This window comes from Zerene cesonia, chromosome 22 (assembly GCF_012273895.1).
Source record: "Zerene cesonia ecotype Mississippi chromosome 22, Zerene_cesonia_1.1, whole genome shotgun sequence".
NCBI classification, from domain to species: domain Eukaryota; kingdom Metazoa; phylum Arthropoda; class Insecta; order Lepidoptera; family Pieridae; genus Zerene; species Zerene cesonia.
The window spans coordinates 4029764-4047358 of record NC_052123.1 but is presented as its reverse complement, the minus strand read 5'-3'; the positions used below and the strand labels follow the sequence as shown (position 1 = coordinate 4047358).

The 17595-nt window shown below is 34.1% G+C and overlaps 1 protein-coding gene across 19 annotated transcripts in view; it reads right to left on the bottom strand.

Moving 5' to 3' along the window:
• LOC119836082 (serine/threonine-protein kinase MARK2-like) overlaps positions 1-17595 on the bottom strand; it is a 159296-nt gene that overhangs the window by 1594 nt on the left and 140107 nt on the right. For 14 of the 19 annotated variants that reach the window (XM_038361317.1, XM_038361313.1, XM_038361314.1 and 11 more), the window contains 10 exons: positions 15552-15625; positions 15378-15434; positions 14979-15106; positions 13665-13847; positions 10920-11065; positions 10336-10447; positions 4002-4073; positions 2488-2547; positions 899-1004; positions 359-518 (listed from right to left, as the gene is read on the bottom strand). In XM_038361317.1, the coding sequence (XP_038217245.1) occupies positions 359-518; positions 899-1004; positions 2488-2547; positions 4002-4073; positions 10336-10447; positions 10920-11065; positions 13665-13847; positions 14979-15106; positions 15378-15434; positions 15552-15625 (1098 nt within the window). Of the gene's footprint in view, positions 1-358; positions 519-898; positions 1005-2487; positions 2548-4001; positions 4074-4417; positions 7714-10335; positions 10448-10919; positions 11066-13664; positions 13848-14978; positions 15107-15377; positions 15435-15551; positions 15626-17595 lie in introns of those variants that run through there. The other 5 variants (XM_038361308.1, XM_038361309.1, XM_038361312.1 and 2 more) reach the window with 5 other exon arrangements.

Here is a 17595-nt window from a genome sequence, read left to right as displayed (position 1 = left end):
TAATGATAATGTAGGTGAAACAGGAACTGTTTTATCCACAGACAAATAGCTTAAAGAAATCTAATTTCTTTACATATAATATATCTCTATATTCTGGATAGTAATCCATTATACAAAACTATTCATATTGAACTAGTCTATTATCAAAAGTCACAAACTAGCATGAATATACCTCGCAAGCGCTACCACCGGCCGTGAACATTTGGAGAGGCGTAAGATCTTAGACCTCTACAAATAGATTGCCAACTTTAAATTAGAAAGGGACGAAGTAAGGATTGACGAGAGGACTAAAGGAAAGTACTGATAAGTACGAGGAAGGACATGGCCCTCTCTCTTCACTCCCCCCACCCCCACCTACCGGATATCCTCTTGAATCGCACGCCGTTGAGCGAGAGCCGCGGCAGCTTGCACACCTCGATCTCCCACTGCACCAGCGAGTCCGCGTTGGGGTCGCCGTGCACGCACAGCAGCAGGAAGCGCTCCCGCTGCTCGTAGTCGCAGTTGTTCGCGTCTAGCACCTGCGAGAGAACGCATCGCTATTTGTTCAGCGATCGGCTTGTTTTGTGGAATGATGCGAGTTTAAAGCTTAGAACAATCTACGTTGTTTTAGTAGGTGAAATTTTATACACAGTTTATCTTGACGCTTTACTGTAATGTTCACGTCTAAACCACTCAACCGATTTAAATAAAATTTTGTATGAACACTGTTTGCCATCCCAGAAAGGATATAGGATCTATGCCGGGAATCTCATCGGATCAGAAACTATGCAGGTAAAATCTTCACAATATCATGACTTTCGACTACCTGGGCGCAGCCGCAGGCGGAGAGCTAGTTACCTATAATTAATTAGATGGACCAAAATTCCAAAATAAAATATATACACAAAACACGGCTCACCTTTCTTATCTCAGCCATAATTTCGTTGGGATCCCTCGACGACGTGGTCTTCATACTCCATGTGAACCGCAACACGCGAGGTTTGACCTGCTCTTCTGTACCCTGTCTGTAATTGCACATAATGCTATCAATACTATTGACATTGCCACACATTTCGAATCGATTTTCGGACCCAATTTCACTAACCCAGTTTTCGTGTGACATCGCAGTTAGTGGCGAATTTTATTGTAAATGCTGACCATTGCTTACTGAAATTGGGTTAAAGCCGAGAACAACATAAGAAATAATATCCCTGTCTAAAAAAAACTTCTTTTTTTCCTTTAATAGTTCACACTTAACATCTTTTAAAAACAGACTTTTTAGTTTTATGATACTAACGCGTTGCTAAAAACGTCTGAATATAAGCATTTTATAGCGACTGAAATATTTGGTTTATAGAACCATTCGGTATGCTTAAATATTAGAATTTTTTCTTTTTTTTTTGCTAAGAAACAAAATTAAGTACGATCAGCTCCAATAAATTTTAAGATTTCACAATATCTTCAAACTCTGCTTCAATTAGTGCTGATCCTTGGTAACTTGATCATTTTCAAAATCTAAGCCTAAAAATTCACCAAATGAACACTACATGAGTATATGTTCGAAACTCCCACAAGCCTCTAGTGTTCCGATCAGTTTTGTTAATTCACAAGCCACAAAAATGAGTTTTAAGTGATGGCAACACTTGAAATGAATGGCGAGCTGGCAACACCGTGTTTATGATATGTTATTTAAAGCAAAACTAATCTATGAAAACTAGATCACAACGTTCCTACAAATTTATACAGATACAATTTAGAAGGGAGAGTGAAAATTTTAAAGAGTAGCGTTATAAAAGGTCTATTTTTAAGTGATATTCTTTCTATCCTATTCAGTAAAAAACATTTTACACATTTAGAAATTAAAAACTTTTCAACGGATTTTAAACGCGATTTATTCATTATATTATTAACCCGACGTTTCGAACACTTTACAGCGAGCGTGGTCACGGGGAGACTGTCAGTCTGTGTTGAAAAGTTCAGTGTTGAAAAGTTTTTAATTTCTAAATGTATAATACTCGCGTGAAACCAAACACAAGAAAATACAACATTTTACACACTTTTGTAACGCTATTATACACGACCAAAATTTCCAATCATCTACTGAAACATACTATTACTATCACGTGTGATATTCTCTAGTGACGTTTTAATTTCACTAGTGGTATGTTACATTCACTAGTGACTTGTTACATTCACTAGTGACTTGTTACATTCACTAGTGGTATGTTACATTCACTAGTGACTTGTTACATTCACTAGTGGAATGTTACATTCACCAGTGACGTGGGCCATTCACTAATAAGATGTTACATTCACTAGTGACGTGTTACATTCACCAGTGACGTGTTACATTCACTAGTGGCATGTTACATTCACCAGTGACGTGGGCCATTCACTGGTAATATATTAAATGAATACAGCGGATGTCTACCATCCACTGTCGACCATCCAACATCGATTTTACAACATATAAATCAAAGGGTCTAAAATGAATATATGAATAATTACCCAAGCAAATTTTGCGGACTAGCGCCTACCGCATGCTTCGGGGATGTACCATCCATAGGCCTAAAAACAGAAAAACATAAAAACTAACACTAGGGGGCTAGGGAGGGGCGGTCGTTGTGCTCTCTAGTGTTGTACCAAGCCATTAACGATCATACTCGTTCAAGAAACAATTTAAAAACTTCAACGTATTAATCGATATTTCCTCCCTACGTGGATTCGGGTCATAAATAATATGAATAAACTGTATGAAATTGTGCCAATAAGCATGGTAATAGCTTGATATAACATCTCTTGCGTCATGAAAAAAAAATGTGTAAGATAAGCACACAAAAGCAAGCCAACTCACATACGGACAATCACAAAACATGCCAGACGCATCGACACTTACCTGTGTGTTGACTTATTAAAATTCATCTAACCTCATGTTTTGCCCCTGTCACTCTAAACGTCAAGTTATAGAAGAGCGAAAGGGACATAACATTGACAGAATTTATTTCCCCTTAGCCTACGACACCCCATACATCTACTGAATAATAATTAATTATATGTTGTTTTAATAATGTTTGATAATAAAATGAAATATACGCAAAAATTAAAAAAAAAAAGTTATAACGTATTGTGACGCTTATAATCGTATAAGAATAAATGACTAATCGAAGAAAATGGGGCTCTAAACATAATAAAAAGTTGTAAATACATATATATGTAAATAATTATTAATATTAAATGTTCATGAGTTGTTAATGTTGTCAGTAAACAGATCGTGATTTCATGCAATCCACTTGTAAGATAGATCATAATAAACACACTCAAACGGTTATTTTTTTGGTTACAAATTTCAAAAAGTAAAAAAAAAAAAAACTTAAAAAAAAATACGTCGAAAGGTCTTTGACGAATGTAATCCAGCCGATGTATAAACTTCAATAAGTATGAAAATATATGTATATAACTTATAACTTATATACTAATTGTTTACTATAATTTAAAAAAAATTATAGCTTTTCGTTTATTTATAGCAACAGAACAGACAACCTTATGCTTCATTAAAATCAAAGTATTTACAAAAAATTTATCACAACTAATACGTATGCAACAAAAAGAAAACGTATTTTTGATGACAAAAGAATAGTTTCCCAAAACAATCGGCTGGAGCACAATATAATTAACAAACAAACGGATTCTCAACAAGATGCAATCGAGACACGCTGTGGTTTACTTGTGGCTGCTACGTTGGAATACTGATTGGATTTTTTTTTCATCCCAGAATAAAAATCAAACAATTAAAAAAAAATCAATATAGTTCAAATTCAACTAAATAACAGTAAGAATTTTGGATATTTCCATACAAATATTTAAGAAAACATACATTTTCCATATTTAACAACAAAAAAAAAGCAAAAAACTTATCTCTAAAAAAAGAACCACAAATGCCCCACACGAGATTAGATCGTGATAAAAAAAAACGGTTAGAAAACGGGTCAAATTAAATTAAAAAAAAAAAACTTCGCGTATACCTCCGTTGTATATCCAAAGAGGAAAAAATGCGCGGTTTCTGACGGCCAGTGGAATCTCCCAACACCGACAAACTGGTGGTATTTAGATGTATATTTATAACTAAATATCATTGTTTTACATACACATAAATATATACAATATAAATTTATTAATAACCCCAATCCTATTGAATGTGAAAAGTTATGCGAGTAAAAGAGACAACACGCTGTATATTCAGTTAATCGTGGATTTATATGAATCAATATTATATTCGCATTGAAAAAGTTAAATTTTTCCCGTACAAAAACAATTTTGTGTGAAAAAAATATGACAAAATAAATCGTAATCGAATCTATTTTTCTATAAAATCACACTTGATATCAAATGTCATTTATTTAAAAGTATGGAGAAGGCAGTCCAAATAAAACAATGAGGGTATTCCAAAAAAAAACTGATTATTCTGAGTTACACATTCATACATTATATTGCTTTACAAACCGTCTGCATTTACGATTCCACAATCACGATTTAAATAATAAAAAAAAAACAAAGGAAAAACAATTATTTTTATTTCTTTTTCCCTCATACGTTTTGATACAAATCGCAACTGTGAAATTAACAAATCACAATATAAAACAGCTAAATGCAAATTATAAAAGAAGCCGTGTTACAATTTTTAAATGTTAATGTTCGTATAGATATAGTAAATTAGTCATAGCCGTGTTGAATTTGTTCTTAACTTGTGTGTTCTTGTGTACGAATAGCTGAAACTCGATACGGCGTCATTACTTAATATGATATCCATCACTTTCTGTCATTTAAAAATCGCGTCAACCAGAGGGAGAAAGAGTACCGAGACAAATAAATCACCATCGCGACACCTTCTCCCTAAGTACTAATTACCTGCGTCTGAAAAAGTTTAAAACTCAGCCCTCATTAACACCTTATCTTATTTTTTCTTTTAAACAAATTAACAGCATCTACCCAAAATTATTTGTTTTCTGTTGTTCTCTATTATATTTTCGTACACTAAATGACAATGCACATAAATATAAACTGTCACTAGTGAATTCCCGCCATTTCACATAAGAACACACAAATTAAAGATCTTTCTGCTGGATCACAAAATCTTGGACAGTCTGACGGACGGATCGAAACAAAAACTCGAATGTGATTTCCATTGAACTTAAAATATTATAACCATTGAAAAAAAAAAAACAAAATGAATATGCGTGCGGACACTCTGTTGCAGTTGAAATACGAAATTCCGTAAAAAATAAAAAAAAAACATATATTATACCACTAATGATAATTCAAACATCAAAAAAAGTTGCCTAATACAAATCAATCATAATTTTAAGATCAAAATTTAAATACTTCCATGAATACATAATCATATTTTTTTTTTTAAACCAAAAAGCACCCCGGTTTTCACATAAATCTGATCAACAATTTATGCGTCATGAAAAAAATATACACCGCAAGCGAAACGGATAATCAGTGAATTAGTGTATTAAATAATAATAAGATAATTAAACATCGAAACCAAGTATTCATTCTTACGGTTAAAGTTTTTATTATAATAAAGAGTTACGATGATATATATGTATATTTTTTTTATGTACAAGATACCTTAAATGATAATCTTATATATACCTATAAAGTTGTCCATTCACAAAATTTTATTACACGTACTTTATATGTACATTGATTGAAAATATATCGCTACCTAAAATGGTAAGCACAATACTGAGGAAAATACACAAAAAAATATTAGAATTTTTTTTTATACGCTTTTTCACAATCAAAAAATAATTTAGACGAAAATAGGTTTTAAATATCTTTTGCTTTATTCGCCCTATTAAGAGATTAAGCATTAAAAAGATTACAATATCAGTTTTTGATCTCCAAAAAATAGCGTTATTAAAAAAAAAAAATATTTCGATTTTATCAATCAACCAAAAAAAAAAATCAATATGTAAATCATTAATGTTAATGATCTTCAAAATAATTACGTATTATAAAAAAAAAATTATTCTCAATCAAACGGGAAAAAAATATATATATTATAATTCTATTCGGCCCAAAACTAGGTATATAGGAAAATAAATCGGGGCTGTCCTCAAGCATTTCTTATGTGTAAATACCTACTGAGTATTTGTACCAATATTGGGCCACGTCGTCTTAACACTACATACCGCTATCTCACTCAAAACTTTTACTATTTAAAAATATAGATATAGTCTACGTAAGTCCGATGCAGTCATCTGTTAACTATTATGTTATCTAACTTTTTGTTATCTGTTACGAGGTTCGAATTTTAAATTTGCGCGGCGCCATCTTTGCGCGCTTCACTGGAAACGTGCGATAGAGTCGACGCTAGACAAATTCAAAACTTCCTTGTCTCGCCCCAATCGAGTTCTACTACAAAGTTCCAAATTCAACAAAAAAAAAACCTCAACCTTTTCGTAGGATTAAAAAAAAACTACCGACGTCAAAACATGAACTGGTCGTTCGTGTCACATTTAGACGTCAGAATGACATATTATACAGCTTACATATTCTGTTGAATTCGAATCTCAGTCAACATTTTAGGAGTGCAAAAGAAAATGAATTTACATCACAGTGAAATAATACCTACAAAAAAGAAAGTACTATTTCAAATATTAATATAATAAACACTAACCGCTCAGTCAACTTGCCACTGTCTCGATAACACTTCGACGCGCGAAAAATCATAAAATTATCCTCTATGAATCATACAAATATGATTTGTGCTTGTATTGTGAACTAAACATAACCCTGGAATGTTAAAAATTCGTTTTCTAAAACTCGAATTCCTTAAGAGCTACGATGAAATGCGACACGCGACGGGACTAGATTTCTGCTACATATTATATCATTAGAACCGTTTTATTTTCACTCGTAATTAATTTTAATTTTTTTTTTTTTGATGTTGTGACATGACAAAAATATCAGTAGAAGATCGACAATCAATAAAAGAAAATGCACTTTTTTTTTCATGACAAAGCATATAATAAAAAAATATATAAAATTTCCATTTTTTATTACCAGACGTTCAAAACTGACTAATTACGTTCTAATAATATAACATGTAGTCAAAAATGTCGTCGCGACAATTAAAAAAAAAAAATTAATGAAAACCGCCATCCGAACTCTCATGGGTTGTTCACACATTCGTCTTACACCTAGATATAAAAAATTGTTAACAATTTCCTCTCTTTATAAACAAATCTATATACTATAAAAAAAAAATGTTCCTGTTCAGCGCACTAAATGATGGCTCTCACTTTACCGCACTTCAATTGTGTACTTTATTGCACGTGTAATAAAGGTCAATCTATATAATTCAACGCATTTACGAAACAGAAACATGCAATAACTCTAGTAATACTTGAAATTTCATCGCTTCTTTTGTATGAAGTGCGAAAATGAAAAAAAAATCTTTTAATAGGAAAAAAGACCGTAAAAAATTCAATAAATCAGTTATGGAGACATACATGGTCACGAAACTGCTATCCGTTTTCATCAAAAAGGTATGTTTCGTGATATTAAAATAAAAAGAAGAAAACTCTTCATTGAATCACTGAACAGCAACAACCACACGTAACCATAAATTAAGCATAACAATTTTGCACATGATATTTTCCTTTGCTACGCCGGCAACGTCGCCTCGACGACGCGGCAACGCCTCACGGGTTCTGATTCAACCTGCGTAGAACGGAACGGGTAAGCGATACGACCAATCAAATCGAATCGCCCCCCTCTTCATCTCCGGCTCATTGTCACCAACACTTTTTTTTTCTTTTTTTTTTTAATAAAAAAAACCGTTAAAAAATTCTCGCGCCGAAACATAGATGCACAACACTAACTCCCTCCGTAATAACACGTCTGACAAAAGGGTTGTGGAAAAACTATAAAGCGGCTAGAAAGACCGGTGAGTGATCGACAATCATTAGTAGAAGCGTACGGTTAGGTTAGGCGTCGCAGTAGTCACGGGGATGCACGAATAACGATATTATTATTATTATTTTTTTTTTGGCAAATCCGTACACCTCATACGTCGAAAAACCGGTAATACTTACATCGATAAACTATAAGCGCTACAACAATAAAAGCATGGAGGCATTGCGTCTACATATGCCTTAGCCTATGCCGAATTAAAAAAAATATATATAAAAGTATATGTATAAACAGCGTTCGATATCGAACGGGGATTACGACATGCTTGCTAGTACACTACTGAGGAACTTCAAGGCAATGAATGTGTATTTTTATCGTACAATATCAAATCGCTAGTGTTGGGCTTATCATATCGATAAACGTAAACAAAAAAACAAAAATTCGTTGTGCGTACGTTACGGGAGATAGGTAGCATCGTGCATCCCCTGTATTGACGCGAGATCAAAAAAAAAATCAAACAAACAAAACGAAAACAAAATGGAGCACGGAATATTTAGAGGGAGACAATTTGAGCAATAAATATAATTTCCATTAAACAAATTAAGTAAACACAAAACGATGGCGAACTGGTATGGCGAGACAAAACGTATGGTTAAATTTTGGTGATAGTGACAATAATAATTATAGTGTTACGTTTTATGTCAAATTATTTACAAACAACAACAAAAAAATATAAAGAAAAAAAATATAAAGAATAACAAAGAATGCGAGCTTGTTTGAAGTAGTGAGAAATAATAGAATATCAAAGAAGCTCAACTGTTCTCCATCCAACGAGTCTTTCCACAACCCTTTTTTAAAGTTAAGAATTACTGCCACATTGGCGTCAGTTTATTACTATATTATATACATATATATTTACTGTTTATTGTGAAATGTTAATGACAGTGCTGTAAGCTTGCTAACATTGAAGCGATGCGGTGAATGATGCATGAGTTTTGAATCATTAAACGACATTTAAATATATATAAAAAAAAAAATACAAAATTTTAAATATAAATAAGAATTCATTAAATGTCATTCAATTAATAGTGATAATTTAATACTATAATGAAGCTGAAGCGTTTGGTAAAATGAACGAAATATGTTTTATACGAAATTTTATATTTCATGTTCCATGTGTGTTAGTATTGTATAGCGTCGTCTCTATCCTTCAATGTTTTACTTGTATATGTGTGACAGAGACAGATCTATAAAACTTAATCTATTTAGTATCGATGAATTGGGTCATCTAAGTAATAGGAGTTTATTTATCGGGTGTTATTTTATACGTAGTGTTTGAAGTTAGGCGTAAAAAATATAAGGCCAATAGTATTTTATGAATTATTTTTATATAAATATATATCTTGTTTAATCTATTGCTTGTAAATATATGTGAAGTGTTTTGTAAAATAAAAGTGTTCCTAAACATTGTTAATAAAAATAACTAGCTATTTACACAAGAGTTTTCAATTACAGTCCTAGTTGTTGTTAGTTTTAGTGTTGTTAATAACAAGAATTTAAGATGAGATGTGAATAAAAATTTACAGATAACATTTTGAATAAATTAACTTGTTATAATGATGATATTGCTTAGGGTTATTTCAACGATCAATTTAGTTTGTGCGTGTGTGTGTGTGTGTGTGTGTGTGTGTGTGTGTGTATGTGTGCAAAGAAAATTTTTAGTGCGTAGTACGTTAGGCAGATTTTATGTAAAATATAAATAAAGTCTATTTTAGCATACCAAGGCAACTGTGTGATACATTAATCGCAATGGAAAAATGTTTGTTATTATGTTTTAAATTAATCTAATAATTTATCTTTATATATTACTAGATTTCCGCACACGGCTTTGCCCGCGTAGACGAAGGAAAGCTAGCGTTATAACATCAGTAAAAGTTTTAAAAATATTTATTACCAGTACACCAATATACACATAATAAAATGGTGCGTGCATTTTATATGTAATTGTATTTTTGATAGACATTTGTGTGATAGAATGTCTTATTATTTTACATCTGTATCCAAATTATAATATCATGAACATAATATACTCATTAGAATGTTTATGTGTGTCCGTGCGTTTTTGTGATTATACGGTATACATACGTACATCAACATCTATTCGCTTGTATTTATTTTTAGGTGTATATCTTACCTATAATTCTATAGCATTGTGCCTGTATGTGTATATGTAATACAGTTTTACACATATGTTCGCTTACGTGTGTGTGTGCCCCCTGAACTTGTAAGCGTATCTTTGTTGTGTTCGAATATTTTTATTTTGTGTGTAACTGCGTGTATGTGTCTATATATCAATGTGTGCGTGTATACATGTAACGTCGTGTATACGTGTACGTGTGCGTGTGGCCGTGCGCGCGTGTGTGTACGCACCGTTTGGAGAACCTCGAGGAGAGCTTGCTGAAGAAGGACGGGCGCGCCTGGTGCGGCGAGCCGCCGTCGCCGTACGCGCCGCCCGCGCTGCCGCCGCGCGACCGCGTCTGACCTGTCGTGCCATGTTCGAATTTCAATTTCGCGTTCGAATTTCGAACTGTGAATTCCATGGAATTCGAATGTAATACACATTTAAATTTTGTATTTAATACATGCGTAAGTGTGATTATGTTTATTAGGATTATCAGTTGGGAATAGGAATATTCTCCAAAATATATCTTTACCCATTAGAAAAATAATGACGGCAACATATTAGGTACTTATTAAGTATATTTAATATTTACACGTCGTTTATCTTTTATCTCTGGGTGTAATATTAATTTGAAACCAGAGTATAATGCACACATGTGAGTACGTACATAACTACATCTAAGTTTGTATACATACACAAACCAGTAGGTAGTAGGTGTAGGTGTATATGCATGTAGCTACGTGTGGTGTACACTCACCAAAATTGAAGGTGTACCGTGTGTACATGTACGTAGGTGTAGGTGTATGTTTGTATATGTACATATACAACTCACCGGAATGGAAGGTGGACCGCGAGGGCACGTTCCTGGGGAACACGAGCGGGTTGGGGAAGTCGCGGCGCGCGGCCGCGCCCCCCGCGCCGCCCGCCCCGCCCGCGCCGCCCGCGCCGCCCGACACAGGCGTCAGGGACGAGTTCACGCTGGAAATGTTACATAACAATACATTACATTTTATAATAAAAGCGTGTTAAAAATTAAATGATATGGATCTTTCTAGTGATTTTTCGTATGTTTATTAAGGAAACACTGTATGTTTGTGGTTTATTTGGTTTATTTATATTGGTGGTGGATTAGTTGATTTCAATAAAAATACTGGATGTGATTTATGTAAGTATTGAAGTGATTACTTCTTATCAATTTAAGAAACCTATTAAATAGTTATTAGTTATTGAGACGTCGTGAAAAAAACATGTTTTTTGTGATATACACACAAATTACGAATTACGTTTTTTGTTGCATTCGTAATAATGACATCAATTATAGAACATATGTTTTACTCTTTCAAATAAATAACGATTTATTTCAATATTTTCAACGATCATCGCAGTATGTTAAGATCTATGATTATTGACCCTATGCTTGAAACCATCAATCGAGCAACCGCCATATCAAATCATATTACGGTGATGAAACATGTGTTTAATATAGATTTATAAATTTCGTGTTATTTCCATAATGCGAATTATCATAATATACTACTTATGGAAAATTAATTAAATAGATAAATTCATGCATAATATGATGAAATCCGACTAAATACACATTAATATAGAATACCGATATTATAATACATAATAAAAAATAGATAAATCGAACACTACTTAAATAAAAATCTATGATTAACACACTACGCATGCTGTTATTTCAAAACCCATAACACCAACTAAAAAGCGAAATAACATATTGATACAAGTTCATACTCATTAATGTGCTAGTAATAAATATATATAATCTACGTGTTTATATAAAAAACAAGAATTTAACGAGTGACTGTTACAAAAAAAAAAGGAAAAAATAAAAAAAAAAACACGAGCGTACGGTGCTCAACAAATAGCATTCGTGTTGATTTTTTTACGAAGAATAAAATGAAACGAAACTTAAATAACTTCCAATTCAATATTGTACAAAATCACGCTCATGTCCATTAACAATAGTGTTAATTTCTTTTTATGATGGAATAAAAAGAAATTACACAATAACAAACATTTTCTAACAACTTTTCGTTTAAAAGAAGGCAAAGGCAAATGGTGTTACAGTGAGTGCATTTAGGGTTATCATCGCGTATTTGATATACGAATCATTTGAACAATTCAATAAAATCAAAATCGGGTGTTCGTCATGTCCAATACGCGATATATAACAATGAATACCATCTGCTTCCATGTCTGTATCAGAAACAAAAAGGTGATCACAATTCTTTAAACTAGAAGCGCTTGTGGTAAAACCAAATAAGCACATAGTATTAATAATTTGAAAACTACTATGGATATAAACAATGGATTTATTTACCCGCCAAATAAATAGGGAAGCATCAAATCAAATAGATGGAGATAACATTATTGATTATTGATGCGTGGAAAAGAGACAGAAACTAGTTTCACAATTACTCTGAACCTTTTTACAAAGTATGTGTGCAATCCATTGTTTATATCTCTATAGGACGCTATGTGCTAAACTGAGAGGGGGGGAGGAGAGGGGGGTTGCCGTGACGTCCAGTGTGGTCGTCTATCGCCATCGCCCATTCACTCACACACCGGAATTAGTATTAAGATGCCACGCTAACCCCTCCCCCCCTGCCATTTGTAACTAGGTGACAATTTAAAATCTTTAGAGACGAAAAATAATTAAGAAATTAAAGACATCACAATCCACATACTAAACATTATATGCCGTCTTCAAAAACCAGACCAGGCACTTTTACCGATTCGAAATAGCAAGAGAATCCTTGTTCAACTGTATATTATTGTACGTTTGTAGTTACGCAAAAAAGGTATGTCTTTAATTTCTACTTAACAAAACTATAACACATCATAATATATTAAAGTGCAAATTACAGCACTATCGAATTACTATTCAAGTAATTTTCAAACAAAGGAAAACAATAAAAAAAAAATATACGCAGTGTTTGATAAGCACGTGTTCGGAAAACCATAAGCGTGTACAAAACATAATATAAAAACTAAATAACTAGAATATCATGATTTTTTTTTCAAATAAATATCAAATAAGTATCAACAGTTACAGCCTTTTTATTTATTTTTTAATTATTTACCTAATAAGTTACGAGTACAAATTTGTTTAAATACGATTTAAAAAAATCATGATATTTTTTTTCATACAAAACAATAATTAATTAACATATGTGCTTTATTAAAATAAAATCCACGCCTTAGTGCTAAAATAACATTTCTTCTTATGTTAACAATATAAATTTTCAACGGTTCTATTTACGTGACATATTAGTAGCATATACAATTAATGTAAGCAAAGTCGCTTCAGAAAATTTCTCTAACGATCGCTCAATATGTACTTGATCAATTACAAATACTGAAATTGCAATTTTAGACTAACAAAAAAACTGAACAAACAATGACTAAAAACGCATCGTGCGCAAATCGTAGCGTGCGCAAGCGCACGCCCAACGTCTACTAAGCCTGCGAAAGCACGCGACAAATCCCCCACATCACTGTCCCCCTCGCACAACCGAGCGTTCGAACCGCGCGATAACCGGCCGCCTACCTCTGTCTGGTGGCGAGGTCGCGCGCGGACGCGTTGTGCGGCGCCTCGGCGAGCGGCTGCACGCCCGCGCTGGACGATATCGACGCGCTCTTCACGTGCGTCTTGGTCGCGGCGGCGGGCGGCCCGCTCGCGGCGCCCGACCCGTTGGCGCCCGCCGCGCCCTTGCCGTCCGCCTGCGCCGCGCTGTTCGGACGCGGGCCGTACGTTAGTTCGCGCATGCGCCGCGACGCGCGCGCACGGTACACGTGTACACGTGTATATGTGCGTATGTACGTATGTGACAATACGTATTTGGGTATATGGATGTCATGTAAGTTTACAGCTTTATAGCAGCGAGATACATTTTTTTAAACTAGAATGGCTTAATTTCAACGTTCCTATATTATACCATTATGACAAATAAGATATATTTTATATTAAACACATCAAAAACATCATCATCAACGTTAAAATAGTAAGAGATGTATATAATGATATATGAATAAATTTACAAATAAAGCTGTAAACTTACATAAAGTTCAGTTTTAGGGAAAGAAGAATATGATTATCGAATATTTATTATTAACATGCTTTTGGTTACGTATAATTTTTAATTCATGGGAACCATACCACACAAACAACCCTATATAAGTATAAGATACGGTATAAATATTATATGTACAATATAAATAAATAGTAATATTGTATAATTATTAATTATAAAGCCTTTTCCCTAATCTAACTGCACTTCAATGAGCCGTAATCCAGTATGATTTACGTGATTTTGATCACAAAACACAGACAAAAATGTGATACAGAACATGTACGACAAATCCAGTCCAGTCCATGTGTACTAATATAATATAAAAAATACACAATACGTTACAAACTTGGTTGTGTACTGATCCACAGCTCGATAAATGAAAACCCCTAATGTCTTGTCATGTTACACAGGACATATATGTAAGTGTGCATGTGCGTATAGGTGTGGGTGTGTGTACCACGCACGATGTATGCACGTTATATATTGTGTAGCGTGTATCACGTTTAATAAAATTGTACCAGCCACACGTATTACCTGTTACACAGCACATACATGTAGGTGAGTATTTACGTATAGATGTGGGTGTAGGTGTGGGTGTGTGTAACGCACTGTTGCGGGTGCGTGTAGGTGTGGGTGTGTGTAGTGAACAGTTGCGTATAGGTGTAGGTGTGGGTGTGTGTAGTGTACAGTTGCGGTTGCGTGTAGGTATGGGTGTGTGTAGTGTACAGTTGCGTGTGGGTGTGGTGCTGGTGTGGTGCGGGTGGGTGCGGGTGCGTGCGGGTGTCGCTCACCCGGGCGCGTCGTGCGGCGGCGAGAGCTTGGCGGGCGCGTCGTAGTGCGCGCGGCGCGGCTGCGCGGTGAGCGTGCGCGCGCGCGCCTCCAGCTTGGGCGCCGCCGACGTCGGCCGCGAGCCCTGCACCTGCCGGACAAGCTTTATCACTTACAACTCTATAAACATCATATTACTACTATAATAATAAAGGGTGTCTCTGATCACCATTTGTTTCGTGGTCAGAAACAGCGAGTAATTTACAGCTTTACAGCTTACGTTTAACGTTTTTAGCTTATATTTAACAAAATCCGTTCAGTGTTTATAACGTAAAGGCGTTACAAAAATCATACATCAATACACTCAAAAACAGACAAACATACACTTTCATATTATACGGAGAAACAAAAAAAAACTTTACCTGCATCTGCGCTATACGTGCTGTGTTCTCTTTAATAGACGCCGAGTCGATTGTGTTCTGAAAGTTATATAAAACAATAAATATTATAATCGTTACAATAAATGAATTTATCATTTATCATCTAGAATCTTAGATAGAATCCAGAAATTTCTATAGACATCTTTTATAAATTACCTGTCTTTTAAAATTGGACGTTGTCGTGGTGGCGGTTGAGGTTGTGTTATTCGTAGCGCTCGTAGTGGTGCCCACTGCAACACCAAACGACACATTACACACTAAACGACAATGCGGTGCGTTAGTGACACTTGTGAAAATCACTCGATGTAAAGTAGTGTACACTTCGGAGTGTAAAGTGTCACTAGCTCACACATAGACACATGTAATGCTCGATAATCGTTGCGATTAGGCTATGATCATATTTGGTTTTCGTGAGGAAAAAATAGGAGATACTTTCACAACGCGAACGAAGGAGCGGGCGGTAAGCTAGTATCAAATAAATCGCTAATTCGTTTCTTAATGTAAAGTTTTTTTTTTATATAATATACATCTGTAAGTTATCTAAGAAACCACCAACCTAACATGAACATAGCCTAAAGCGTCAGCGTCAGCACCTGTTAGTCGATTCGTTTGTTCGTTATTCAATTATTTATAAACAGTTTAAGTAACGAAAACACAGGCCTCGAACACAAATCAGCACTGTGGATAAGATCACAAAAGTAATCACGAAGATTCTTTAAGCAACTTTAGTCTGTATAAACTGATTAAAAGCTATAAATAATGAACAAACGACCATATTTGCTTGAGTAAGCATCAAACCACTAAGCGTGATGTTATTATATAGTTAACACCCTCTCGAAAAGCTTTTTAATTAACGATTATTAAACTAATTATAATAACTTTTCCTACGCTAAACTCTAAAAGCCTGTGATAAAACCTACGTCGTTACGTCATCCGGTTTAAACCTTTTATAATATAATTACTTATGTATGTTAGATTAAAGTGATATATTAAAAAAAATATCGACATGCCCGACATTAAACTGGGAGCCAGTTTCGTTATTATAAACTATCAAAATTGGTCCATCCGTTTAAATAGTTTACACAAAGGTATGACATGCTTACGATTAAACTACAGTAGATAGATCGTATACCTCCATACTACCCATTCATTTAAATTTCTACGAATCATGCAAAATAGGATTCAGAAATAATTCCATACGAAATTTTCTTACAAAGTGCGGTGCATTTAAGAGAGGGTATTACAAATGTCATGCGACAGTAGAATTGTCAAAAATTTAATTACGAACACAAAATCATGCGGGTTTTCAACACAGTGCAGTAGTGAAATACAGTGATACCAAATCGCACAAACACTTGTGCTTTACTGTGAAATTCTATGTGATCGTAACTTGTGAGACTTCTGTAGCATTCTAAGTTATATATCTTTGTGTTGCTTGATTAGTTATAATAGTAATTATCTAGACTAATATTCTTATCCTTTACCTATAACCTAAAACATAATTTGACATACATGCATTATCATTACACAGTATACAAAATATCAAATAGACAGTATAATATATATCAGTATACAAAATAACAAAATCTTCAACTACATCCATACATTTGAACCTTCCTCCGTTTTACCCTTTTCTCTTACTCTTACCCATAACACACCCAATTTGATAGAACATATAGACCGAGACAAGCAAACAAAAGCCACATTTACATGCAATATCGGGATTTGAAAAGATGTGAGATATGTAAGGAAAGTGAGGCAGGATTTCAAAGTGTAAACTTGTGTTGCTGTTCGTAGAATTAAATATTTTTGGTGTTAAATATTTTAAGCATATAATTTACAATTCATCTGTCAATAGAACTTTCGCTTTCATTATAATATAAGTTATGTTTGAAATATCTGTATTAATTATGTAAAAAAAAAAATGTATACGCATACAATATGTTTGTGATATCGAGGGTTTATACGGTGAATGTATATTAGGTGGAGGTGCGTATACGTATAGAGGGGAGTGGAGGTATTTATTCATTAATTCGTAGTGGGTAACAAGAACGTTTTTTGGGATATTTAGTTGTCGCGGTCGGACATATATCAAATATAGATTGTATAAGCTAGACAAGGCGTAGTGTGGGGTGGTGACGGTATATGGGTATATTATAGGGGATATCGGAGGTTGGGTGAGTGTACATTGTATTATGGT